The sequence below is a fragment of the Lissotriton vulgaris genome, chromosome 11 (genome assembly GCF_964263255.1).
Source record: "Lissotriton vulgaris chromosome 11, aLisVul1.2, whole genome shotgun sequence".
NCBI classification, from domain to species: domain Eukaryota; kingdom Metazoa; phylum Chordata; class Amphibia; order Caudata; family Salamandridae; genus Lissotriton; species Lissotriton vulgaris.
The window spans coordinates 1,069,475,951-1,069,503,330 of NC_141699.1; the positions used below are offsets into that span (position 1 = coordinate 1,069,475,951).

A 27,380-nucleotide genomic window follows, 5' to 3' on the forward strand; every position below is an offset into this window, starting at 1 on the left:
GCTTAGGTTCCCTTATTTTCATAATTGCAGTTACTATCCTAGTTGCTGTAGACCCCAGGGATGGCGTCCTCGCTCCTCTTGGTCATCCCATATTCTGCTGTTCTCCCCGCCCCAGATGACCGGATGTCTGGTCTGGTGACCTGTCCCCAGCTACTCGACCCACGGGGTCCTAGTGCCCCACGCTTAGGTCACGACATCTCCCCCTTTGTTACAAACAAATGTTCATGACACATTTCTGCAGTCACTGCTAGCCAGCGTTGATAGTGATCATTTGCCAGAAGTGAAGATATAGATGAAGACAGAGAGAGAGAGAGAGAGACCTGCTCACTTTGTCTCTCTTCAAACAAATTGTCTCTGTAGTTTCTTGCATGTTCTTCTCAGCCTTGCTTCATCTTCCTTTCGTTTTCCTCTATCTCCTCCGTTATACTTGTTGCGGGTTCCGTTGATGTTTCTTCTTTTTTTTTTCAGTCTTCAGCTCCTCTAAGTGTGATCTGTTTCTCGTCTTGTTCAGTCTGTGAGGTGTTCCTCTTCGTGCCTCCTCCATCAAGATGCCTTTCTCTGTTTCTAACAGTTCTTCACTTATTATCTCGAGCGTTGATAGTTCTTCTCTGCTGACTCCTTGATCCGTGAGGCTGTTGTTGTTTGTGTGTCTCCATCTTTGTTGCCTCGACACTTCCTGGATCACTAGCATGGTGGTGTCTCTTTTTGTCTCTTGTTCTAGTTCTGACATTGTTGCTGATATCGGTGCGCTGTTCTCTAGGATGTGGTTTAGGTGATCTTCCGCCCTTATTCTTGCGTCTTTTTTGTATGGCCGTGGATGTCTGGACATGTAGTCAGCTACATTTTGTTCTCTATCATGCTTGTTGATTATTTTCAATTCGTAGTCCATCAACGTTCTTTCCCACCTTTCTGCCCTTGGTGGTACATTTGCTTTTCTGTTGCCATAAATCATTTTTAGTTCTTGGTGGTCCGTCACTATTGGTGATTCCTTTTCTGCTTTGTGTTGGGCCATTTTCGCTAATCCCACTGGGCCGGCATCTGCTGTGATCTTCGTGCCTAGTGTTGGATCCAAGTAGTCTAGGTGATCTACCATTGGTGTTACCCAGGCTGTCGGTCCGTCTACCAGCTCGATGATTTCTTGACTCAGTAGTGATTTCCTTCCTTTCAGCTTTCTTAGTCCTCTTGTTTGTTTCTGATATCCTCTTGAGATGTTTGTGGCGCCGCTGTCGAGCACGAGCCTCGCTTTGTGGGGACCCGCCTCTATGGTCACGGACTCTGTTTTTGGATTGTCTTTTTGTCTGCGGTATTGTTTACTTGGTCTCATTTCACCCATGTTACTGTCCTCTTCTCCTTTCCTTTTATATTCTTCTTTTCTGTTTCTTGTGCTTGTTCACTGACTCTTCGTGCTTTCTGTCATTTATCTTTGTCCTTTTGCTCTTTTTGGTCCTTCCTCTTTATCCTCTTATCTCTATTTTCCTCTTTTCTTTCTCTTTCTCTTTTCTCTATATTTTCTTCTTATCTCTTTATCTTCTTATTTCCTCTTTATTTCCTTCTTTTCTCTATCTTCTCTTCTCTATATTTTCTTCTTATCTCTTTATCTTCTTTCTTCTTTTCTTCTTTTCTCTTTATCTCTTTATCTCTTTATCTTCTTTCTTCCTCTTTTTCTTCTTTTCTCTTTATCTTCTTTTCTACTTTTTCTTTATGTCCTTTCTTTTCTTTTTGTGATCTTTTCTCCCTTTTCCTTCCTTTGTTTTACTTTATTTCGCCTCTTCTGGGCTTTCTTAGTCCCTTTTCTTTTTATTCTCTTCTTTTTCCTTGTGTGCACTTGTAATATTTCTTTGTTTCTTTGTTTTATTTCTTTGTCTTCTCTTCTTTGCTCTTTCCTTTTTCAGTTTGTGTCTTCTTTGTATTTCGTTCTGTCTTTCCTTTTGTTTTCTTTCCTTCCGTGTTCTCCTTTCCTTTTTCTGCTTCTTTGTTGGTCTTTCTCCCTTCTTTCCTTGTTATTTCACTTTTCTTTCCTTTGTTTGGCCTTGTCTCTGACTTCTTCCACTCTATTTGTTTCTTTCTTATTTTCCTTCTTTGTTTCCCTTTTCCATTTGTCTTTTTCAGCCTCTGTCCTCTGTTTAGCCTTATCTCTGGCTTTTTCCTTTTTAATTTGCTTCCTTTCAGCCTTGTTCGGCCTTAAAATATCCGCTCCGCTTTTTCCTATGTATTTTCCTCTTCCTTTCCTGTCTTAAGATGGCCGCCTCTGTTATCGCGATATTTCGCGGTCAAAATCTCATTTCCTGTCCTTAGGATGGCCGCCAATGCCGTTCTCGGTGTTCATTCCTCCCAATTGCCTGATTTCAATATGGCCGCCTCTCGCGAGATCTCGCGCTAGCTATCTCAATACACGCGCTTAATTCGAGCGCTTACCGCGTTCTTGCAGATCTTAGATGTGGTGTGTTCCCGCGTCGCTCCTGTTGCTTTCCGCCTTTGTCCACGCTTGTTTCCTCGTCGAGATGGCAATTGCTGGAATCTGCGTCGATCCGTTATCCCGCCCTCGTACGCCAGTTGTAGTGTCTTCGTGCTGGAGTTATACATACATGACGCATCACTCAGGTAGGTTGCTTAGGTTCCTTTATTTTCATAATTGCAGTTACTATCCTAGTTGCTGTAGACCCCAGGGATGGCGTCCTCGCTCCTCTTGGTCATCCCATATTCTGCTGTTCTCCCCGCCCCCAGATGACCGGATGTCTGTTCTGGTGACCTGTCCCCAGCTACTCGACCCATGGGGTCCTAGTGCCCCACGCTTAGGTCACAACACTACCCTCCAGTGGCGCGTATTCTGGGATGTCTGTTAGAGTGATATTTTGTGCCCTCCATGCATGTCTCAGTTGCGTGTATTTGTAGTACTGTGTGTTATGTAAGCCAAAGTCTTGCTGCGGTGCTTCAAATGTTTTCAACTCTCCCCTTGTGATCACGTCCCCTACTATTGAAATGCCGATGTCATCCCAACGTCGGAAGCCTTTCAATTTGTTGAGTTCCCCCAGCCATTGACAGTGCCATAGCGGCGTCTGCCGGGGAAAGAACCTAACATTTGACCTTTGTCTTTGAATGCTCAGTAAATGTGAACGTGGAAGAATACAGTAAATATGCTGTGCTCCACAGGAGGTGCAAACACATGCTAGACAGCTTAAAACAAATAAAGCCAGAAATAGAAAGCAAGCAAAAGTGAGTTACAAAGCCAATGGTAATCAATGGGCAGAATGCATTCCCGGTAAGCTTTCAAAATGTCCCCAAGATGCCTTTAGCAAACCAGACAGCTCCGCTAGTCTAGTAGCTTTGACCTAAAAAAATTAAAAAGCGGCCAACTAGATGGCATAACGGGAAAATAAGAAATGAACACCATCAGTCCATTCAAACATGGTAAAATCTCAAGGTCTCAAGTTACAGATTGAAAAACATTTCTACGTTTAACCTCATAGCTGCTATTAAACATTCCTCCCCAGTGCTGCGCTGTCCATTAGAACTAGTGCTGAATGGACGTTCAATGGTCGTGCGCAGCACTGGGGAGGTAGTGCGGCCGTCGGCCAATGCACCGAGGCAGCACTTAAGGGGTTAATCCTGTGGATTTACACCTAGCTTTAATAAATCACTGATGTTTTTGATTTTTCATAAGAATTTTAGGCGTACACCTGGGAACTTGCCACTGTCACAGATTCCAAAAATTGTGAATAGATGTAGAGAATTTTACAATAGGAAATGTCTTGCTCATGTCCATTTGAGCGAGTAGACATGATTTTGTTTGCTTCTCCACAGGAAATAAAACCCAGTTTGTAAGGTATGAAAACATCATGAGCTTTAAGTACTGATTTCTGTTTAACTAGAAAGAACGTGTTTAGTAAAAATCATGCATTTTTCAGAAATAGGGGGAGTGGAGTTGTTTTTGCACGCATAAGGATATGTACTTAGAGTGTTGGCTCCTCCGTCTTTTGAGTAAGTTGTTTTACCATTGACTTATGTTACACTTGATACACGAGGTGCTTCCTTTTCTGGTGATGGTGTTTACCTTAGTTGAACCTGAACATGTTGATGTATCATTATGAAAACCGTTACTTATGTGTCTGTATTTTATCTTTTTGGTTTGCAGCATTGCCCCTGACGAAGGGACGGCTAATGTGTCCCAAAATGCATTGGGCTACGAACATCTTGTTGTTGAAAAATTATTTGTATACTGAATGAAGCTTTAACAATGAAATTCAGTTGATATACTTAAACAAGCATTGGAAATGCAATAGGTCTCGCATTAGGAAAGTTTGAGCTATTGATATTGTAAATGACACTTTTTTATTTATGCGTTGGTTTTGAAAGTAGCAAAATTAATAGCTTTGTCAGTTACAATGTCAATAGTTTTAACTTTTGCAAATGTGACACCTATAGCATTTGTTATGCAATGTGTGTTGTATTTACGTGACTTAGATGTATTGATATTACAAATAACAATGGCTTTTAATTTTGTAAATAATTAATACTTAAATAAAAGTTATTGTAATTTATAATGGCAATAGCTTAAACGTTTGTAAATAACTTTTGTGAAGATTAAGTTCAGTGTATTTTATTGTGACGAAAATCCAAGAACATTGCATTTGCACCTAAACACACACAGAGCCACACACATATAGATGTGGTGGTGGTGGATCTGGGGGATATGGTGGTGATGGTGGATGTGGTGGATGTGGTGGATGTGGTGAAAGCGGGATACAAATTTAAGCTCAATGCATGCGCATTGAGCTTAAATTTCACGGGCACTGCAAGGAATCGCCACGATTCCTTGCAAGTTGGTTAAAGAGTGTTTAAGCCCCCATAGTCTCGCAAGCTCGATGCGCATGCGCATCGACAGGCGAGACCTAAAAAGGGAAAAAAAATAGAGAAATTGTCAATAAAATATTTTTTTAATTAATTAATTGCCACTTTAGATCTTCAGATAAAACGAAGAAGCAATTTAGAAAAGGCATACATCTGAGTAGATTATTATACCCGCTGACAAAGTGAAGCTCATAGGAACACAAAAAATAAAAATTATGAGCTTCCAAAATCTGGAGATGGTTATCAAGACTGTAGCATTCACATTGTTAAGGGTTCAGTAATGTCAGGTTACAAAATCATGAGGAAAAGACCCTACTTGCAGAATACACTGACCAAATCTGCAAAATATAGAATAAACAATAGTTGTGCAGTCCTTTCAATTAACGGACATAAATAAACAAGGCACCCTTCAAGTTAATGGTGCCAACAATAACCCCAACGTTCTCATGCCCCCCGCCCCCAATGTAATCTAGCCACTTACAAAAATTAGGAATGTATAAATAGACAGAGCAGGGGGCTGGATTGTTTAAATCCATCAAACCCGAATGCTTACCGAAAATAAGTAGTGCAAACAAGAACTGACTGCATAATTCTGTTCTTATGTTTACTCCAACTGATACATCTGTAACGGTAGTGCCCTTGATTTTCAGATGTTTAGGACTATGCGAAGAAGCTATAACAATCGTGGTTGCATATACACAGCCATCGAAGTCGACATTATGAGAGCAACACATTCCATTTATCCACATCGTGCTTATTGTTGTGAGGTTGATGGGTCTCTGAAGAGACTTTCATTTAGACTTTTCGATCCTAATGTGCTCAGTTATTACTAATTAAAGTAGTACAATAATGCTCTTTTGATATACAGTGTTTGTAGAGCGCACTCTGTACGGAATCAGATTGAGGAAAGAATATAGCTAACTCACCTGATTGGTTGATGTGAAAAGCTGAGACAACTTTTGGAAGAAATGTTGTATTTGTACGAAGAACAATCCTATTTTTATGCAGTTGAAAGAAGGGTTCTTCTAAGGTTAATGCCTATAACTCACTAACTTGTCCTAGTGAAGTAATAGCTATTAAGAAAGCCACTTTCCATGAAAGAAATTGCAGTGAACAATTGTGTAATGGTTCAAACGGCGGGCCCATAAGTCTTGTAAAAACAGTGTTAAGGTTGCAGACAGGTGCAGGTAGTACTCTGGGTGGTATTATTACTTTAAGGCCTTCCATAAAAGCTTTGATCACAGGTAATTTAAATAAAGATTACGAGCTCTGAAGATATGCAGCTACTGCTGCAAGGTGTAGTCGGATACATGTGTAGGCTAAACCTGCTCATTGTAGATTGTAAAAGATAACAAATAATATTTTGTATAGATACAGCTAGCGGATCAATTGAATTATTATTACAATATATGAGAAATCGTTTCCACTAGTGATAGGTCTTCTTGCTTACTTGAGGATTGTCATCAGTCACGTGGTAGTTTTAGGTAACCAAACTAGGACTTCAGGAGCCAAATCGCAAGGTTGAGGTCTTTGGGATTTGGATGTCTGATTTCTCCACGGTTCTGTGTGAGAAATTTTGATGTTATGTGAAGCTTCTGATGTGGAACCACTGACAGTACTAACAGTGTGATGAACCATGGTTGATGAGCCCATGTGGGAGCTACGAGAATCAGTGTGAGAGCTGTCTGCCTGAGTTTCCGAACTAGAAATGGAAGGAGAGGGAGGCGGACAAGCGTAAGCAAATATTCCTGGCCAATTCATCCATAGGGCATTGCCTTTGGATAGAGGGTGTGGGAACCAGGAGGCGAAGTCTAAGCATTTTGGGTTCTGTGCTGTGGCAAAGAGGTCTATTTGTAGAAATCCCCATTTTCGAAAAAGTAGGGAAGGGGAACTTGTGGGCGAAGTTCCCATTCGTGTATTTGTTGTTTCCTTGTGCTGAGGTGATCTGCAAAAATGTTGTCTGAGCCAGAAAGGTGCTCTGCTAGCAGATGGATTTTGTGATGAATTGCGCAACGCCAAATGGTCTGAGAGAGGCGTGATAGTTGTAGAGAGTGTGTAACCTCATTTTTGTATATAGTACATTGTTGTTGTATTGTTCGTCTGGATTAAGACAACTTTCTTTACCAGATGAGGTAGAAAAGCTTTCAACGCTACTTTAACTGCTAGCAGATCTAGGTAGTTGTGTGAAAGTTCTGCTGTTTGGAGTTCCATAGACCCTGAACTGTTGACTGTTATAAGTGTGCCCCCCACCCTGTGAGAGATGAGTCTGTTAGCACATGTTCTGGACTAGGATCGACGAATGGCCGCCCTTTGACAAATTTTGTGTGTTCCACCACTGCAGAAAGTGATGAGTGCGGCTGTCTACCAACACTAGATCTGCCAGCTGACCCTGTGCTGGATTCCACCCACGTGCTAAGCATTCTTGTAGAGCGCACATGTTTAATCTTGCATGAGGCACTATCAAGATGCACAATGCCATCATCCCTAGTAACTGCATGAATGTTCTGTCCTGGCTGAGAGGTACTGGTTGACATGAAACTGTTGCCACAGTATTTGTAAATTCTGAATCCTGGCTGCATTGGGATATGCTGGAGCCGTGTGAGTGTTTAGAATGGCTCCTAGATATGGTTGTCTCTGATTGGGTTGAAGATGGGATTTCAGTATTTTTTTTTTTTAATTTATATTGGAAAACCTCAAAGATACCATTACAGGAAATTGCAGGCACAGACCAGTATCCATCGACAACAACATAAAAGGATATAAAGCCTCGCACAGCGAGGGAAGACATTACTGCAGCGGTCAGCGTAGGCCTATAGTAAGGATCGATAAATAGGTATGTCCACAATGTTCCAGGAGTTGGGAGGTTTTCCTTTTATAATAAGAGAAAAGGATCTTATAGCTTGCAATGTTACGAAAATCAACAAAAAGTATAAAATTGGAGCAGATCCCAGAACAGGAGAGTATTCATCATTAAAGGAGCACATACTGGGGAACATGATGCATAGTAACCACCCACCCAAAAACAGTATCCCACAAGCTAGAAACTAAGGGCAACTGCTAAGTCACATGAGAACACATTACAGTAGACTCCCCAATAATACTGGATCCCAATCCCCAATTAAGTGAAAGGTATAGAGGAACAGGAAAGAAACAGAGTAAAAGGAAGAAAAAGAAAGGAGGGCCATAGAAACAAAGAAGGAACACAAAACACAGCCCATCCCCCAACCCCCCACCCTGCATACCAGCGGAAGGCCACGGCCCGCCCCCCCCACCCCACCCCATAGGCATGCCTGTTGCCCCAAGAACCCCAAAAGCGGGAAATAACGGAGGAGGGCCTTAGCTCCAGCCCCATGCTCACCCCCAACCTCCCCCACCCCCAAAAAGCGGAAATCCACCAAGAGGGAGCGTGGACATTAATGTACAATCATCCCAGCCAATAAAAGACTCCAGTTCAAACAATGTTCCATTTCGGCACCGAGGTATCATAGGAAGTGTCGTATAAAGGCAGCGGTCAGCCCTGACCAGTCCGGGAAAAAGTCAGCATTCCTCCCAATTCGTGCGCAGAGAGTCGCAGTAAACCAATAGTACCAGTTGGGGCCACACAGGTCCATGACAAAGACCACAGCAAGAACAAAGGAGCGTGTCTCCGGGGCAAGTCAACTTTCCACGGTAGTGCAGGGCGCCCATTGTCGGGAAACAAATGAGCTGATAGGAAAGCAAAGAGGTTAACTGGAGCACCGTCTCGAATATTGTGTCCCCTAGTCTCAGCATCTAGCGTCACACACTCCTGGGAGTCTACTGCTACAACAGCCAGGGACAAGTCAGGCATACACTCCTTGTTGCGTGCGTCTGCGCCCAAATGTGCCATAGAAGGAGAAGGTACCAGCTGCGTGGGGTGCACATCCGTCCACATACCTTTCAGGGCAATGTGCAAGTCATTGATGGCCAGCCAAAGATCTCTCACCGTAAGCGCCATTTCTCCCTAGTCAGTTTATCGGGACCTCGGGTCTCAATGAACAAAGCAGCAGTTCGGCTCAAACAATTAACGCGCAGTTCGTAAAGGAATTGCGGAGAGTCACACTCAAGCCCTCGCTTAGTTACAGCGTCACGCGCCTCTCACCGCATTTCAGCCGAAATCTGGTCCTGGCAATCAATTCTGCCTCACAGCGATATATTCCCAAAATCACGAATATCAGCCAAAAGCCTGTATGCAGCAGCTTAAAGGTCCGGCGCCGCAACGCACTCTATGTCTGCGACAGAAGTGGTTTCAGTTCCACACTCGGGGGATCGGACCATCATGGCTGATCGGGCCGTTGTTTATCGCTTGTGAGGCGGCTGCAACGCTACCCGAGGTCCCGGCTCATCCGGGATGAAGGCCGGAGACTTCAGGACGACGATTCTCGGCCATCCAAGGCGGTGCGCGGACCGAAGTCACACGGTCGGGCTCCCCCGCTGTTCCTCTGCGCGGGGCCGCGGCTGGGGTGCAGGATCGCGGGCAGGATGTTATGGGAGACGAGGACGAGCGGCGGAGCTGGGCGTCTATGCGGCCATCTTGGCCGCCGTCATCGCTCCTCCGGATTTCAGTATATTGACTGAATCCCAACTGATGTAGAAGATTTAAGGCAATCTGAGTATGATGCACACATTTGAGATGCAAGATGGCTTTTATGAGCCAATTGCCTACGTATGGAAAGACGTGCATTTGTTGTCTTCTCAAACTGAAACACTTTGAACGGATAATGATTTTTCCCTATCACAAATCTGAGGTATTTGCAGTGTGCTGGCTAAATGGGTATATGAAAGTATGCGTCCTTTAAGTCTAGCGTGGACATAAAGTCTAGCGTGGACATAAAGTCACCTTGTTGCTAAAGGCAGTAACCATGTTGGATAATATCGAACACCCATTTGTCTGTTGTTATGACTGCCAAATGGGTAGAAACTGATGTAGTCTTCCCCCTACAGGTGAAGAATATTCGAGGGGAGCCGATATCAAGTCACTGTTTGTTATTAGCGGGTGGGGTATGTGATGTTGAACCTCTGCCGTTGAAGTTGCTACCTCTATATCCACCTCTATAAAATCCTCTAGAGGAAGGAAGACTGTGCTTGTGTTATGTATGAAGATGTGAAATCATCTGTGGTGGGTTTTTTTTTGGAGCCCCCTCTTTAGCAGGAGTGACAAAAGAAACCTCTATTTGACAGAAACAGTCTATGCCTGTGGTTGTTGCAGTTACAAATTGTAGTTTTAGCCTGCCTGTAATTGCATATTTTATCACCTGTGTTGTGCTATAAATATGTGGTTTTCCCTGCCCATGATTGCCTCCATTTAGTGTGTTGAATTGTGGGATTTGCAGTCCAACCTCTGTAGTTGGTCCCTCTCATTCCTTCGTGACAATTCTGTTTTCCCTCCAAATTTCTCCTTTGCTCTATGCTAAGACCTGTATGTTAAAACCGTGCACTCCCAGGAACCATTTTGTGTTCACAAGCCTGTGAAACCCAGCCCCCTGCCACCCCACCCCAGCAACAGGGATTTTTCTACATCAGAGGGTGCTTCTGTGAGCTGTTTAAACTGGGTTTTACTAGGGCTTGTGCACTTCGTTTTTTGCCCAGCATGGGGAGTAACGTTTTATTCAAACAGTATTGTTAGATTTCAAGTTAGTGAGGCCCTTACCTGCTGCAGTCAAAAGTGTGGATTGAGCCTGTCTGTCTCCTAGGAGATTCTGAACAGGAGAAGCAGCTTCCAACTCCCTGGCCAGCAAACCTTGTCTGAGGTCGCTGGGGCCTTATATGGTCTGCTAGTGGTTGGTAGATGTGTACACTGATTGGTGGTTGTATCTGGTGTTTCTAGTGGATTAGGGTTAATTTCCTCATTGGTTGGGTATTTGAGGGTTCTGATTGGTTTCTTCGTCTGTGATTCAATCATTGTAGGGTTGGGGCTAGGATTAGGATTTCTATTGAAAGTAGGGACTAGAGCTTCCTATGTTATTGGTTGTTGGGAGTAGGGTGGGACTAGGGCTAGGGTTAGACCTTTAATTGGAAGTAGCGATTAGGGCTTCTGGTGTGATTGGTTGCTGGACTAGGTGTGGGACTTAGAGTAGGGTTAGGCTTTCTACTGGAAGTAGGGACTAGGGCTACATGTGCCATTGGTTGCATGGACTTTTTTTGGGACTACTGGTAGGGTTAGGGCCTTTATTGGACTTAGAGATCAGGGTTTTTGAACTGATTGGGTGCTTGGACTAGGGTTAAGATTGGCTGTAAGGTCCTGGTCTACTATTGGTTCTAGATTTTAGGGCTAGTGTGATTGGATAGTGTTAGGGCAAGGGTTCCCATTGGCTGAAGGGGTCACCTGATTACTAGGGCTATGAAAAAGGCCAGGCTTAGGGCGTCTAAGCCCGGGAGTTGAGGCTAAGGGCAGAGAGGACAAGAGCAGATGCCTGATAGAGCCTGTTCGAGACTGGTCGGGTCTAGGGCCAGAAATGCTGCCCCTTTTCTCATTTAGCAATATCCAAAACTCCTTTTTACTCACCCAAAAGCCTCCTAAAAAAAAAGACCTAAAAAAAAAATCTTTCACTCCTTTATCCCTCCACTATGCTTTTCAATCGAAATTAAGATTAACATGTTCACTTCTCAAATTCCATATTAAACTATACTAATATACTACCCAAATAACTGAATAACATATCCACTACACAAATTACTTCATATTTTTTTACTATACTAATTTTCAACAGTAATCCTTTATGGGTTCTGGAGTGGCATGCTACTCGCCAGAAAAGCGATTCAACACCCATCAGGGGTAACAAGTGCTATATGAATGCAAATCTTTCTTCCCCTTGTATCCCTCCGCTATCCTTCTCACTCCAAGTAACTGACTAATATCCACCACTGAAATGACTTCATATTTCACCATATTAATTCACCTCTAATCCTTTGTAGGCTTCCTGAATAGCGTGCGTCAACAAGCGCTATATAAATACAAACCTTTGTCGTCCTCTATCTTTCTGCTATCATTCCAAATCCAAATAACTGACTAACCTATCTACCACTTAAAATGTACTTGCATGTTTCACTATACTAATTCAACACTAATCCTCTATGGGTCCCGGAGTAGCGTGCTACTCGCCGAAAAAGCGCTTTGACGCCTCGTCAGGGGTAGTAAGCGCTATATAAATTCAATTACAATACAATACATCTAATGGATGAATTAGAAATAAGCTTGCCTTCTTGCACTATATATTGGCCTTTTTTTCCTGTGTTTTTCTGGAAGATATTGTAATAGTTCTTCCATTTCATCCCAATGTGCCTTATCATACCTAGCTAACAGCCATTGAGTGTTGGCCATTCTCCAATGATCAAGCACCTACTCTCTTTCCAGAAGCAGCTATTAGCTTTGATTCCTAATCAGGAGGAGGTGCTTCTCCTGAGCTTTGTGAATTTGCTCTTTTACATGCGTTGAAAACCACCAAGGAATCCAAAGGCAACTGACCCTTAATAAATACAGGGTCTTCGTATTTTTTTTAATCTATTCTAGAAGTGAAGTTAAATAACCTAACAGGATCTTTAAAGATTTTGTATGCATGCCTCATCGTGCTCTTTAACATGGGCAGTGACTGAGATGTTCTGTGTGTATTTCCTAGAGTTTCAAAAAGGAAATCTTCTAGGTCTTCTTTATGTAAAGTGACCCCATAAGTGGCTGCTCTTGCAATTAACTCTTGGTAAGTGTTACTATCATCAGGAGTGGAATGTTTGGCTGGATTCAGATCAGGATCTGTCTCCCGGTAGATCAATGTTATAGTAATCCCATGTGTCAGGTAGCTGATCATCATCGTCTTGATTATCAGCTATATCTGGATCAATGTCTGGATACCCTGGAGGTGTAATGTGCAATGGGTCTGATGGTGGTATGACAGGTGATGGTGGTATGACAGGTAGTGGTGGTGAGATTGGAGGAATATTAATAGGACTAGCGGCTATGCCTTTTTTCTTCTTCAGAGGTGTTCTATACTCCATGTCTATCTTACTTTTTGGAGGTGGTATCACAGGTGTAGTGGTAATATGTCCAGTTTTCGGGTTAATGTGGATTTTTTTTTTCTGTTTAGGATCCAGCTTGGGCTGCATTTTCTCCAGAAAGGAACATCTTTGTCTTTTGGTGCTGAGCTGGATTTGTATCATCTTTGTTCGATCCTGAACCGGAAGGCTTGACTTTTTGTTTCAGTGCCTAGCTGGAAGGCGGGACCTTAGAAATTAGAGTCGCAGTGGTGGCCCAGAAGCCTTAGGCGTGATTCGAGTGGGTTTCGTGAGCAAAGGGACTTTGGTACTCATGGAACCCTGCCCAGATGTAACAACGTGGGACTCAAGTTCAATCTCCAACTCCGAATCAGAATTCTGAAGGGAAAGGCCTCTTCCGACACCTCCATCTCATCTTGTTTGGCCTCTTAGCCGAAGTTATCAAGAGTTTTTTCGATAGATTGTCGTTGCATGTCTCTGCGTCGAGTGTAACTAAATGACCTACACTGGCCGCAGTTTTCCTCTTTATGATCTGAGTGGAGACAAAGGTTACAGACCTTCTGAAGATCGGTGGCACCTCGGAAAGAATTGGAATGGCTTCCGTTCCATTGGCGGAAGACTGTGTGCAGGATCTTCGAGTGGAAACTGAAGATCTAGGCCCGAAGGACATGGTCAGAGTGGTTATGGATAATGAAAGTTTTCCGAAATGAAAAAGATGGTAACGGGATCGAAAACAATACAGACGAGGGTAGAGTGAATTGCGAACCAAAGTGATCCCGATTGACGGTTTCGAATCAGAGCGCAGCAATACACGTCTGAACCAGATGGCGGAAAAACACCAATCTAACAATGGAGTAGATGCCCATGCGCACTATCGCCAAAAGGAGGACCCACCTTATCTCGGTACTGCAAAGACTTCTTCAAAGAAAAAAAAACTTGCAAACATCTGGACCCTATACTAGATGGCGTGAGTATGCAAAGTAGGTGTATCTACAGCACACATGCCTCAAACATAGGCTATTCAGTAGAGCTTAGAAAAATGTACTGTTGACTTTGAATCACTGTAACCTGAAGACTGTTTAACACACAAAGATGGCAAAAAAAGGCTAATAATTAAATTTTAAAAAAGCATTGGCAAAGTAACATAGGCATATTGGTACAGTTTTTAGGAGATGTGCATGTGACAAAACAAAATGCTGAGAGTGCCAATAGCTAGAGAGTATAGACCCATTGCCCTATGCTCTGGTGGGCGAAAGCAAAATATGAATGAGAGTCAAACAAAAGATGAGAAGAGGTTGTCCAAAGTCTGTGTGTGTGTACGTATTTATTATGTTCATTTATTTCATGGGCGGTCTTTCTCTAGTCTAGGTAGACCTAACAAAAAGTGTCTGCATTTCCATAAATGTGCAGGTTTGTGGATGTGTATCCAGAGTTTAATGTTACAAGGCTAATATATGAATATTTTACCCAGGCCAAGTATTTCCCTGTATTTATAATGGGATGAAAAAAACACTACAAGTTCAAAAATAAAAAAATCTTTTGACTGGCTGAGCTACTTATCTACGGCCCTGGTAAACTTGAATATAGTTCCCTGATGTTCTGCAGACTGGTCACCCTGGAACATACTACACACCCCTGAGAGAAAGGTTACTCACATTGCAAATTCCACCAATCTGCAAAATGAAATCCAGTTATGAGTGCAAACTCATATTCAGTAAAGGGGATTTGCACTCTTACATTAAGCAATGTGTGCACTCTGGTGTTATCAGGTTTCTGAGGCTGATTCTGGTGTACAAATTGTAGATCTCAGAAATAAAATTACTACATTTTACAGTTAGTGGGTTCTGCAGAAATGCTGTGTGCTAAGTTTAGGGAAAAGAAAAGACTGCCTACTGAAATAACCGTGGACCCTGGCTCTAGAAAAAAGTTGTGAGACTGGTCCCAAGACAATTTATTTTCCAAAGGGTATGGCTGGGTTTACTGAATTACCAATACATTCTAGATAGCATACTTCTAGGGCTTTGCACCTCAGAAAGCTGCAGCTATTCTCACAAACCAGAAGAAATCCCGACAGTCCAGAAAATCAGAGATAATAACTTATTTCTTTAAAACATAACCTTCGGTATCGCATTCAGAGAAGGTGGTGCGGCATAGAAGGAAGGAGGTATCTCTTTTGCAGCAGCGGCCGCTACCTGTTAGCAAAAGTGGGATGGGGTGTGGCAAGGGGAATGTTAATAATAAAAATCACTTACCTTGTTAGCGGGCCGCCACCTCTCCTATGTCCTGTTATTGGCTTCTTGGGGTAGTTAGGAAGCACTGGGGCACATGCAGCGTTGTGATTGGTTTGAGTGCTGTGGACCTGTTCTCCACGCATGCTGTAATGCACCCTGCATGGAGAACACAGTATGTGTGCATGACTGTTTTGGGCGGCCCGAGAGGGACGGCCAATCACTCATGCTCACATAGGGAGTGCAAACCACTCCTCCCTCTGCTCTGAGAGGAGCCCCGCCCCACAAAGACGCCACAACAGGAAAACTAAAATGATACACCTTCACTGTAGCGGAGGAGCAGACACTGCTCCTTTGTGTTTAATATATTGAGGGCTCTCCCTCTATGTTCGATTTTCTATTCTAATAAATTCAAAAAAGTTTCATAAAAATAACACATTCAAGTACAAAAATGTAACCCAACTACACAACACAGGACTATATAATTTTATTTACAGGTTCAGATTCAGCTTACTGGTGGCTATTCTTAACGACTTAATAAATTACTTTAGTTGTGTAATTTTATTTTTTTATTTAATATAGGATGGACAAGGTCTCTGACAACGAGGGGGCATGTATTAGATTGATTGTGACATCAAATCGAGTCTGCAGTATTGGGCAGTGAGAGACTAAAAGAACCAAGAAAGTAGACTGCATATTGGGGAAGAGTCATTATCAAGTTGGGGAAACTCACTAGATCTGCGAAAGGGTGTGGATGAACCAGCTCTGGACAGTTTATTTTTTTTTTAGAGTGAGAGAATGCACAATGCTGATCCAAGGATTGATAAGTGCCAAGGGCCAGACTAGAGGTCAGTTCTGTAGGAGGGCGAATTTGTTTGTACCTTTCATTGTACCCATTAAGCTGCGAACATTTCTGCACAGTAAAGTAATACTTCTCATCACTTAAAAAGCAGATGCATTTTTAATTTCTGTCTCTGCAACAAAAAGGGCACAAAAACTACGGTCAACCAAAAGAAAGTTGTGCATGTCAGACATGACCAAACTCACTCGTGTTCAACACTTCTTTTTCTGAAGATTCCTTTACACCGTTTTTACTTTGGCAATTTACAAAAGAAAAAAATCCAGTTTTTTAAACTTGGATCAAGGAAAGAAAAATTTAGTTTTATACGATAAAAGGGCCCTTCGTTTTCCAGTCGCAATCTTGTTGGATGTCAAATCAGTTTCCATACACACACAAATGAACAGCGGGTCACAATAGCTCTCAAAAACTCCATACAAGTCCCAGCATAAACAAATTCAAGAGTTACCATGGCCGCCATAAAAGAAGCCAGACAAATCCAGAGCACACCCCAGCTGTCTTCCTTCAGATGCATGTCTGAGGCCTGGTGTCACAGTTCATGGCTGGACAGCTCAATGCGACACCTGGAATCCACTCCTTGGAGCTGTAAGCAGTGGCATCAGAGAAAGCCAAGGGATGTGTTAATTGAATCCCAAAGAACCCTTAGATTCTCTGTCTGACAGAGGCCTTTGAACCCCAGCATCCAAAGCAGTTACTTCTGAGGAGTCCCTCATTGCAGTGATGTCCAGACTTGGGCAGCTTTTCTTTTACGCTTACAAATACAAAAACTGAATGTCCCACTGTCCTGCTGTGTGTGGCTGCCTTGTTAGATCCAGTAATGACACAGCCCTATAAAAAGCCTTCTTTCCGGAACTGCTCCTGGAGTATGTTGCGGTACTCGTCAAAGCCACCATCTATCCTGGTAACACCACCCTTCTCGCACACCCATAGCTCTTGACACACCAATCGGATGAATCGCTCATCGTGAGATACCAGGATGACGCCACCCTGGAAGAAGACACAGAGAAAATGCTGCAAGTTAACAGGATTGGAAGAAGGATTTGGAGTCATGCTGAAGCAATGGACAGAGGCTACATGGCACTTTCTCAGTGGGTAGAGCATTTTACTACATCTTAAAAACAAGTTACTTACCTTTGGAAACACCTTTTCTGGTAGAGACTATCCAACTGCAGATTCCTAACCTGAATTTCCCAGGTACCAAACTGGATCTACAATGGTCTGTAGCAATTCCCACAAATGTCGACAGGTGGCAACGGATCTGCCCCCCCACCACAGACATGAAGCCAGGGCCACTATATAAGTGCGACCTTGTGTGCGGACGTCCGTGTTCTTCTGATTTCCATCTGCGCCAAAGGACGCAAAGCCATTGAAATCAGTTTATGGCAGTGTGAAGACTTTAGGTTGGAATCTTATTACTTGACTACATGAGTTAAATACACACAGTGAGGAGGAGGGTGGGCCGGTTTGTAATCTGCAGGACGCTCATGTAGCAGATTGGCAAAGGTCCAGGACTAGAACACCATGCGCCAGCACAGTGGTAGCAGCCTTCGCGGAATTAGAGCACAAGTTTGCTGGAGGATACGTCTTGGTTAGCCCACAGCAGATCTTGATGCATAATACAATTCATGTTCAGATGGGCCTCTTTTGCATCTTTTTGCCTTTCTTAGCCACAGAGAAAATGAAGAAAAGTTGGTTGCCCTCTTGGTAATCTCTGGTTCAGTGCACATGGTGCCCATTTAGGGTCCAGTTGAAGAAGCTGTTACTCTCCATGGAAAGGTGAAACGGTGCATCGAAAGCTGGCATGGGGATGGATTGGCCTATGTGGAAGTGCAAGACTCCTATGACAGGAATGCTGTTTTTGTCCTGAGGACTGATCTGTCCAGAAAGAAAGATGTATATTGGGGAACAATGGACACTCGCCTGTCCGATGTTATGGCAATGAGGAATACTTTCTTGTTGGTAAGAAGATGAAGAAAGCAACTGTGCATTGGTTTGGGGGGAGACTGCACAACAATTAGGTGAGCACAAAAATTAAGGTCACACTATACCAAGGAAATTGAGTAGGTGGAAACATATGAATGAACTAGTCCCTAGAAAAAAAAAAAAAACTCACAACAGGCCACTTGAAGAGAATTAGCTGGTCAGGTAAGCGCCAAAAGGGCAGAGAGGTAACCTTTATCTCTTTCCACAGCAAGATCTTGCTGGGCCAATGACAAAATGATGGGAGAACATTCACAAACTTTGCTACCTACTGGGAAGAGCATCAGCCAACAAACTTCACGGCATCCTGCATAAATGGATTTGATTGAAAGCTGCCAACTGTTGCTACTCAATCTCCACACATGGAGGCGTAGGTTGTGCAGGCTCAGGTGTAGGGCTCGTCCCTGCTGCTGCGACAAGAGGTTCTCCCAAAGAGGCAGGCAGATCAGAGGATAAATGCTCATGGCCCGAAGTTCTGGGTACTAGACTCTCCTCGCCGAGTCCAGAGCCACTATGATGACTTGGCCTGTCTGCCCCTGATCTTTTTCAGTATTCTGGGCAGGAAAGGAAGGGGCACAACGGCATAAAGAGGTCCCACGCTCTAGTGTAGGAAAAAGGCGTCTTCAAAGGAGGACTGCCTTGGGAACTCCAATGCACAAATGGCTGGACACTGTGTGGTCTCTGTGGTGGTGAATAGATTGAGCCGGAGTTCTCTTATTGGTGGAAGACTAACTGTGCCACCTACGAGTATAACTGTCATCAAGGAAAACCCAAATCATGTTAACAGGATATTGTTTGGAGGTGGTTTATGACTGTTTGAGGCAAGCCCGCCTGCAGCAATAGATTGCCACGAAGCTTGGTATTTCCGTATTGCGCAGGTGGGCTGCCACCACTGCCACGGCCAAGGGGGGAGCACAGTGAACTGAAAGTGCTATTGGCTTACCTCAAACTGCAGAGAGTTATTTGATACTATGTCCCCTGCAAGTCCAGCGTTACTATCCAGTCTCCTGGATCCTGGGCAGACATAGCTTGACCCAGAGTCAGAATTTTGAACTTGTCCTTCTAGAAGGAGAAATTCATATGGCGATGGTCTAGAATAGGGCAGAGGCCCCATCCTGCTTTGGCACCGAAAAGTAACCGGAGTAACAACCAGTCCCTATTTCTGATTCTGGCACCCTCTGTATTGATCAGTTGGCCAAGAGACAAGTGGTCCTCCGGGTGTTGTTGTGGTGCGGGTGGCATATCTAGGGTGTAGGGCAGAAAGGGTAGGAAGTAACTATTCTGCATGATCTGGCACATCCTTTGATTGGACTTGATGCTCCTTCAGCAGATGAGGTGGAAGTGATGCGACCCCCCCTACTGGCCAATGGTGGGCCACAGAGGACAAGTTCAAACTGTTTCGCAGTGGCTGCAGGAGCTGGGGTATGAGTAGCTCGTTGCCCAATGGAGTTTGGGCGCTGTTGGCTTGATCCCTGGCCTCAACCTCGAAAGGAGTGGGAGAGAGGCCTGTTGCTGCTGAGGCAGCTATCGTCTCCGCAGGTAGCCCCTAATGAAGCCTCGACAGGTGCGTCGTTGACACAGCTAAAACAAGAGCAGGCAGTGTGCTTACTCTTGTTAAAACTCTTCACGGCATAGTCCGCCTCTGCTCTGAACAGGCTAGACCCATTAAAGGGCATGCCCATTACATAGTGGGACATCCGCAGACAAGCCCGTGGGGCCAATCTCGGCATGGCACCTAAGCACCAAACTGGTGCAGACTACCTTTCCCAGACAGTCTGGGTCGTCGAGGAGGGTCCTTGGGCACTGTATTCCAGGTCAGAATCGCCAGGGGATGTCCTCAGGGTCTTTGTCCACTCAGGCACAGGCTGGGCGGGTGCAGAGTGTGCTGGATTTGCAGTTCCTGGCTGGCGCCAGTGGTATTGCGGTTTAAACTGAACCACTGCTAATGGGAGTCCCAGTCTCTAAGAGGGTCAAGGCCGGCAGGTCCTCCGGGGTTCTCGAGGATGCGGTCCGCAGGGACGCTGGGATTTAGCAGGATCAGGTTCAAGGATCAACAGGTCGGTAGGGCTGGGGCCAAGCCAGTTAGTGTTGTCCTCTTGTTAGCAGCTGCATGGTAGGTCTTATTGTTCTTCTTTCTAATTTTGAAATCGGGTTCTGAGGAAGGAAGGTTCAGGGTGCCCCTAAATACTAAATTTAGGGGAGTTATAGGTAGGGGAAGGGCAGGGACCAATAGGTCCCTGTCTTGGGGTGAGTACACCCCTGTCCTGCTCATCTTCTGTGGTAGGGGGGCAGGAGCCTATCTCTAATTGGGCAGGGCTCCCCATCCTCAAGATGGCCGGAGTCCGGAGATGTGCTTCACCTTGCCTCTCCCACCCAAGGAGTGAAGCTGGCACACCACCTTTCCTCACGTAGGGTTTCCCGCCAGTCTTCCCGCCAGAGCGGGGGTCAGAACCGGTGGGGGCCAGTTGCTGAGTACAGCAAGTGGCCTGGAGAAGCTCACAAGAGGTAGTATGCCTTTGAAGCTTCCCCCTGCCCATCCTGGGGGAGGAGACCAAGCACCTCGCCCAGGATGTGCATTGTTGCAGGCCCAGGAGAGCAGGGGGCTCTCTACCCAGGGGTCCAGCAACATGTCTGCTGTGTGGCAGACAAGACCTGGATTGTAGGTTAGGTTTCAGGGGGCATCTCTAAGATGCCCTCTGTAGTGCATTTTACATTAAATCCCACACTGGCATCAGTGTAGGTTTAATGTGCTGAGAAGTTTGATATCAAACTTGTCAGTCTTCGGTGTAGCCATTATGGTGCGGAGTTTGTAATGACAACCTCCCAGCACCATATACTCCTAATGGCATCACTGCACTTACAGTGCCCAGGAATGGCCCTGGGTACTGTAGGGGCACAGGGCTCATGTACCTGGGCACACACCACTGGCATAGTGCACCCAGCTAGAGGGGTGACTGATGCCGGGGGGGGGGGGGTCTGTGTCTGTGTGTCTGTGTCTCAGGGTGCAGGGCCCCTAAGGGTGGCACAATAAGTGCTGCAGCCCTTAGGGGTCTTATCTGGTCACAATGCCCTGGGTACCTATGGTACCATTTACCAGGGGCTGACATGTGGTCAGAGATGCCAATTGGGTTTTAGCTTCAACACAGTTTTAGGGAAGGAACACGGGCCCTGGGCACCTGATTGGCAGGAGCCCAGGGCACACTCAGTCAAAGCAATTCAGCAAAAAGTGGGGGCATGCCATGTAAGAAAGATGGCACTTTCTCACACCTCTCCAATCAAAAATGTACAGCTGCATTCAGATCAGTTTGTCGTTTGGTAAGCCACTTGCGATGCAAAGTGATTCCTGTTTTTATTATATGCTGGTACTTCAGTTCATATTATGCGCAAGACAGAAGAAATGCGTTACTTGCCTGTACCTGCAGTTATCCAGTATTGGTGTCTTTCATAGATTCACAAGCCTGAATCATTCCCAGTCGTCGGGATGGAAGTCCCGACGGGGAATGATTCAGGCATGTGAATCTATGAAAGACACCCCTAATACTGGATAATTTAATAGCTTGTTTGAAGTGATAGTTTTTAGTGACTTTTAGTGATTTGTAAATTAGTTCATGTAATTTGATTATCTCTTACCTGTTGTGCTCACTATTCTCTGCTTCCCCGGTCCGCTGCGGCAATTGTTGCCAATTGTGTAGAGGTTAGCAGCCCCTTCCCTTACCGAACTTCGGGTTTGGGGGGGGGGGGGGGTGTTTACAGGTCAGCACTCTGCAATACTCCAGCTACAAAATAGCATGCTGGACAAGAAGGCGCAGACAAGCCCGTCTGCGCCCAGATCGTGCCGAGGGTCAGATGCTGCCCTCCCTTTTTGTCCCAGGAAAGGAGACCAGGATTACTTGGTCAGGTAAAGACCTCCACTTCCTTAACAAACTCAATCACTGTTGCTTGTAAATTGATCCTAGTCAGGATCCAAATCCACCCCTGTGACGAATGTTCAGTATAAAATCTCCCCTGACTTCCACCTTGCTCTTATCAACGCACGATCATTGGTAAAACATGTTCAATAACTTGCTGAATTCATGGAGAGTCATCAGCAGGATGTCATATTCATTACAGAAACTTCGGCAAATAATTATTCCAGCCCTCATCTCCTAATAGCAACCCCTCTTGGATACTCTATGATCAGAGTAGATAGGTCGATCGATCAAAAGAGGGGGAGGTTTAGGAATTATCTACAAAACTTGCTTCAAGTGTAAAACGGACTCCACACCCAATCTGGAATGCAAGATGCTCTCCTTTAGCTTGGAGGTAATTAATAACTACTCATTCACAGGCCTGCTCATTTATCGTCCCCCTGGCCCAGGACATGCCTTTCTACATTCCATTAATACTCTGGTTCGTGGGAGGGGGCTGTAACAGCGATTTTACAGTAGTAGGTGACTTTAACTTTTATCTGGATTGTGTGGAAGATAAAGATACGCAGGATATCCTGGATATTACGAATGCTTTCAGTCTTCCCCAATTATCAAATCAGCTCACTCATGGTGACAGTCATATTTATTTATTTTATTTATTTTAAGAGTTTTATATAGCGCTGGCTAGACCCGGAGGTATCAGAGCGCTTTACATGAGGTTCCACAAAAATTACATTACAAGATTACATCAGTTCCAATTTACATCAGTTGCTAACACACTCTTGATAAGTGAGGAAACTTACCCACTGAGGGAATACATCCGGACTCCTCGCATATTTTGCCTGATGACACGCTTATTAGCGTGCGGTAAAATATCAAAATACAGGGCTGTGTTAATGATCTGAGATGCTATTTTTTCTAATAACCTGTTTATTTCTGTCAAGGAGTTTCTGCCGCTTACATGGCCTGACCATAAAGCTATTGTCTTTGAATTAACCCCATTCAAAACAGCAAAAGTAGACCGTAACCCCACCTCACACCATCTCTGGACTAAAACCAATTTTGAATTAATGTGGCAGTTTCTGTCTCAGATTGATCCCGTTCTAGTACTTGGTCCAAATCAGGCTACAGTGGACTATACAGATTGGCAAGATTCTGCCATTTCCAAAGCTGTTCCTAATAAAAAACATTGATCAAAACAAATTAGTTTCTACTCAGATGCCCCCACACTTTGGAACGGTCTGCCTATAAGCATCAAAGTAGCTTCCACCTTATTGATTTGTAGGAAACTTTATTGATTTTTAGGAAACTGCTCAAAACTTGGCTCTTCCACATCTAATCCTTTCTCTTCCTTGCCAAACTGCCTCACCTATCAGAGCCAAGACACCCACGGGTATTTATGAGCTTTAGAAATGTATTAACATAACACCTGCTGTGACCAAAGTGGCCTGCAGGCACTGTCCATATAGCTGAAGTTCGGAGGGGTAGAGCACAGTACATGGAGTTATGGCATGCTCGCACTTCATGCCAGAAAATGTTGCCAACATTTAGAATACTTTTTGCTCCCTGTTGCTGGAAAGACGGAGGCTGTCCAAACTCCCAATCCTTCCTAAAAGGAGAGGTTATTATGCAGCCAAGCTACATGAAATCCTGAAGGTCAGGTGCATGGAGTAGGGCAAGCTTACCATATTTAATTGTTGTTAACTAGGTTTAGGTCATGGTAGATGTTTTGAAAGACTTGTAGGGAAAACACAAGAAGAATGCGGTGTTGGAGAGGAAAGGGATGGAAAAGGAGCAAAAAACAAGTGGGGAGAAACTGGCAGCAGATACAAATTCCCCACCACCTTCGGTTCCAATCTTCCCTGACTTTTTTTAAACAGTTAAAGCATTAGCAGAAGCAACTAATGCTTCTTTTTACACATCAGGAAGTATCCTCAAGAAAGGATTAAAATACAAGAACCTATAGGAAGGGGGCCTGCAAGAGACCTTCAAAACATCTATGCAGCACAGAGATGCCAACTTGATTATGAAGTAAGGGCGAAGTGTACTTCATATGACATCTACTATGACTTGGTAAATGTACAGCATGGAGATAGTGAATTAATTACAGTTAATATTTCATCAGTGCTGGTCAAGAATACAATGGCCACATTTACCTTGAATTTATTCAATCCCTTTCCCAGTGCTTCAATTGTCTCCATGTCCAAGTGATTTGTCGGCTCATCAAGGATGTAGAAGTTTGGGCTGTGAAATCACAAAAACATAAATTTAGAGATGGAGCTTTTCTATGGAAACAGACCGTGAAGAATGAGAGGTCAAACTGTTTATAGCTAGTGTGGCTGACTGTAGAGTGATTGGTCTGGAAGCATTACTCTATCATCTTGCTCTCTTTCCATTGGCACCTCAGTAGCACATTCTGCCCCTCTTATATCCCTCTTTTGCCCACTCAATACCCATCATGACAGCACCTTCTTGCAAAAGTTACATAATGAGGCTCACTGAATCTTTTGGGGAGTTTTTTTCCCAGGTGGGTTGTAAAGAGTTGATCTTGTGTGCAAGTCGCATGGAAATAAAAGTCACTTGTAAACCTAGTTTCCCAATCACTGAATCCAGGAACACTAAACATCTCCACCTATGCAGAGGATCACAGAACATTTTTACAAAACATGTTGATCACTTTATGCATAACCCATTGCTAAAGATAGACAATTTCTCTTTTCATAAAGAAAAATCGCACATTAAAAAGAGTAAATTTGATTAAAAAAATAGCAGCACACTTATTCTAGCTAGAGGAAAGCAATATCTGCATGAGCATGGCAATACAGATAAAGGAAACTACCATTCAGTCAGACAAGTTTCTCGGAGAAGCTGGCCTACAGGGCTTCTGTTCAGTTAAACAGGAAATATTTTTTCAATAAGAAAAACCAAGTAGCTGCTGTGAAACTTTTGCTCTTAGTCAAAAGATTGATGACCTGATTTAGTTCTCCGTGGACGGGTTACTCAGTCACAACAGGGAACGATATCGCATCTGCTGAAATATAAATCCCAGTATATCCTATAGGATTTATATTTCAGCGGACCGGAAAATCCATTTCAGTTGTGACGGAGTAACCAGTCAGCCGAGATCTAAATCAGACCCTGTGGCACAACCCCAAGCACCTCAGCACACCCAATGTAGCTCCATCACAGACATGTGCTTGCCACAATCACGACAAGGCTTGAAGGTTTTTGTTTTAGTGGGTGACATCCCGTGCACCCTAGAGAACATATATGGAAAATATGGAGGCAAATGTCTCGGAGGCAAGAGGGAGTTCCAGACCGGTGTATGGTGGTGTGGAAAGAAAGGAATTTATGTCGGCATGCGGGAGTGGTGCCTATATAGGCCCTGCGCATCATTTCCGGAGTGGAACGATGTCAGTGTGGAGAAACACAGCGCCACCTTCCAGCAAACAGAGGCACTACTGAAAAGTTTCCAGATCGAGTGACAAAGAGGGAATACTCAAAAGGTGAGGAATCTACAGCTAGAAGTCTCTAGCAGAACTATCGGTTTTGAAAGTGGGTCTATTACCATTAAACATGCTCAAACAAAACTGTAGGTTAAACTACTGTGGTAGTGCAAGTAGATATTGTAAATGTCTTATGGAAAAAACTGCAAATAATTGTTAGGTAGAGATGTACAGTAAGATGCAAACCTTTTTATCTCCCAGCATAACAAACATGTCTTGTAAGAGGCCTAACTTCTTTGGGAACATTTATACATTCCTGAGGTAACTTGAACTTTCCAAACTCCAAGACCTCAGGAGCCACATCGCCACATTGAATGCATTTCTCCTGGGTGACAAATCCAACCCATCAATTGAGTTAGTAAGTTTGACAGATTTGGAAGTCTACAATATTGCTGAGCAGTCATTTCTAATAGTTGCGTTTACCATGGTTATTTTGCCCTTATGGATGCCACAAAGATCTTGGTCACTGGATCATGCCATACTCATCTTCAGCCGCACATAATGAATAAGTGGGAGATGAGGAAAGCCCAGGCAAAGATCCCTGCCCTCTCTATCCACAGCACATTGCCTAGAGAGAGGATTTGCATACTCGTTAACATTCCTGATTTTCACTAGTGGCAAACACATCTTTGTGGTTTGCACTACTTCTGAAAGTACTTGCCCAATACCGTTGTCCTGATAGTCCACTTGTGAGTGTCTTAAGTGTATCTGGTTAGGAAATCAGCAAGGCTGTTTTCCAACCCTGGAAATTTTCTATTTGTAAGTGGATTTGATGATTCCTGCATCTACTGACAAATCTGATGAACAATTCTGGACAACTACGGAGAATGGCCACCCTGTTTTTGAATGTAATTAGATGAAGTCATATTGATTGTAAAATCAGAATAGTTGTTGCTTGGGTTGGTGTGCAACGCATGTACCTGAGGGAAAAAAACACCACTTGCACAGCCAATAGGTGGCACCAGCAAGACCTATTTCTTTGTCAATGCTGGTCTCCGATATGCCATCAATCTGTGGTACAAAGAGGTTACCCATCAAACAGCCTATTCAGTAAGTTTTGCTGGAATCCTATTCTGAAGCATAACACTCCAAGCAACAATAGATGCCAGGCTTGAAATGTTTTTCCCTTATGCACGGATGATCTCCTGTTTTCGCTAGGATGTCTAATAAACGGTGTATAAGCTCTTCCATTACAACCTCTCCACCAGATCTATTAGTAACTTCTGAGCAGAACTTCGGAACTAGCAATCCTGCAATTCCTGGCTATTCCCCGTTTTCTCTTTCTTGCAGCATCAATTTGCTTACTTTATCTGGTAGTGGCCCATCAGACGTCACTAGAGCAAAGGCTCTCTAGCAAGCAGTGAGCACAATCCCAGTCAGGCAACTCAAGCTCCTTGATATAATTGGGATCACTTATGTTACTTTTTTCCACTCTTGGAGTCAATGATCTAGTTTCACTGGGGTTTTGCAATGTTCCGTTATGTTTTACTAGACTGCTGTTACTAAGTTTTACTTAAAATGATAGAAGGTTCCTAGAAGGAAATATTGCTCTTGTTGTACAGACCCAGTAACCCCAATGCTTGAGAGCTGCCCTTTGTATAACTGTGTGCTATGCAGAGGTTTTTGTCAGGCAGCGAGGTCTTGAATGGGTACAGTTAAAAACATTTTTTTTTTAAACCTGCTACTGCGAGTCTTGACCTTCTGCACGGCTGAACGCCATTCACCGAACGCAGAGGCTTGGTGAAGTGCGTCCAGCGCCGCAAGCTCTGGCGGGGGGTACAGTTGTGTGTTTTTTTGTCAGGAAATTCCCATATTAGTAAGAGCCACTACCTGGAGCGAAATACCCATTCTAACGGGAAAGACTCGCTCAGATTATTTACCGTGCCCAGGCAGATTTATTTCCCTACATACGATCAAGGGAGGACTGGTCCCAGGCCAAAAGGCCCTAATTTAACTCCTCGTGCGGCACTAAATGCACAGGGGATCTCCCCGTTTTTGTTATTCCCCTTGTCTTCCCTAGGTTGTCAAAATATTGTTAGAATTGAGG

At 44.0% G+C, this 27,380-nt stretch overlaps 1 protein-coding gene and 1 long non-coding RNA gene across 2 annotated transcripts in view; one reads left to right on the forward strand and one right to left on the reverse strand.

Annotated features, from left to right (window-relative positions):
* LOC147684101 (uncharacterized) overlaps window positions 1-13,774 on the forward strand; it is a 140,103-nt gene extending 126,329 nt beyond the window's left edge. The window contains exon 3 of the long non-coding RNA XR_015300981.1: window positions 12,945-13,774. This is a non-coding gene — a long non-coding RNA (uncharacterized LOC147684101). The remainder of the gene's footprint in view (window positions 1-12,944) is intronic.
* Window positions 13,775-15,550: 1,776 nt separating this feature from the next.
* The window catches only part of ABCF3 (ATP binding cassette subfamily F member 3), a 129,997-nt gene continuing 118,167 nt past the window's right edge, over window positions 15,551-27,380 (reverse strand). The window contains exons 20-21 of the mRNA XM_086944458.1: window positions 23,984-24,071; window positions 15,551-16,926 (exon numbers count right to left, since the gene is read on the reverse strand). Of these exons, the coding sequence (XP_086800584.1) occupies window positions 16,768-16,926; window positions 23,984-24,071 (247 nt within the window). The 3' untranslated portion in view covers window positions 15,551-16,767. The remainder of the gene's footprint in view (window positions 16,927-23,983; window positions 24,072-27,380) is intronic.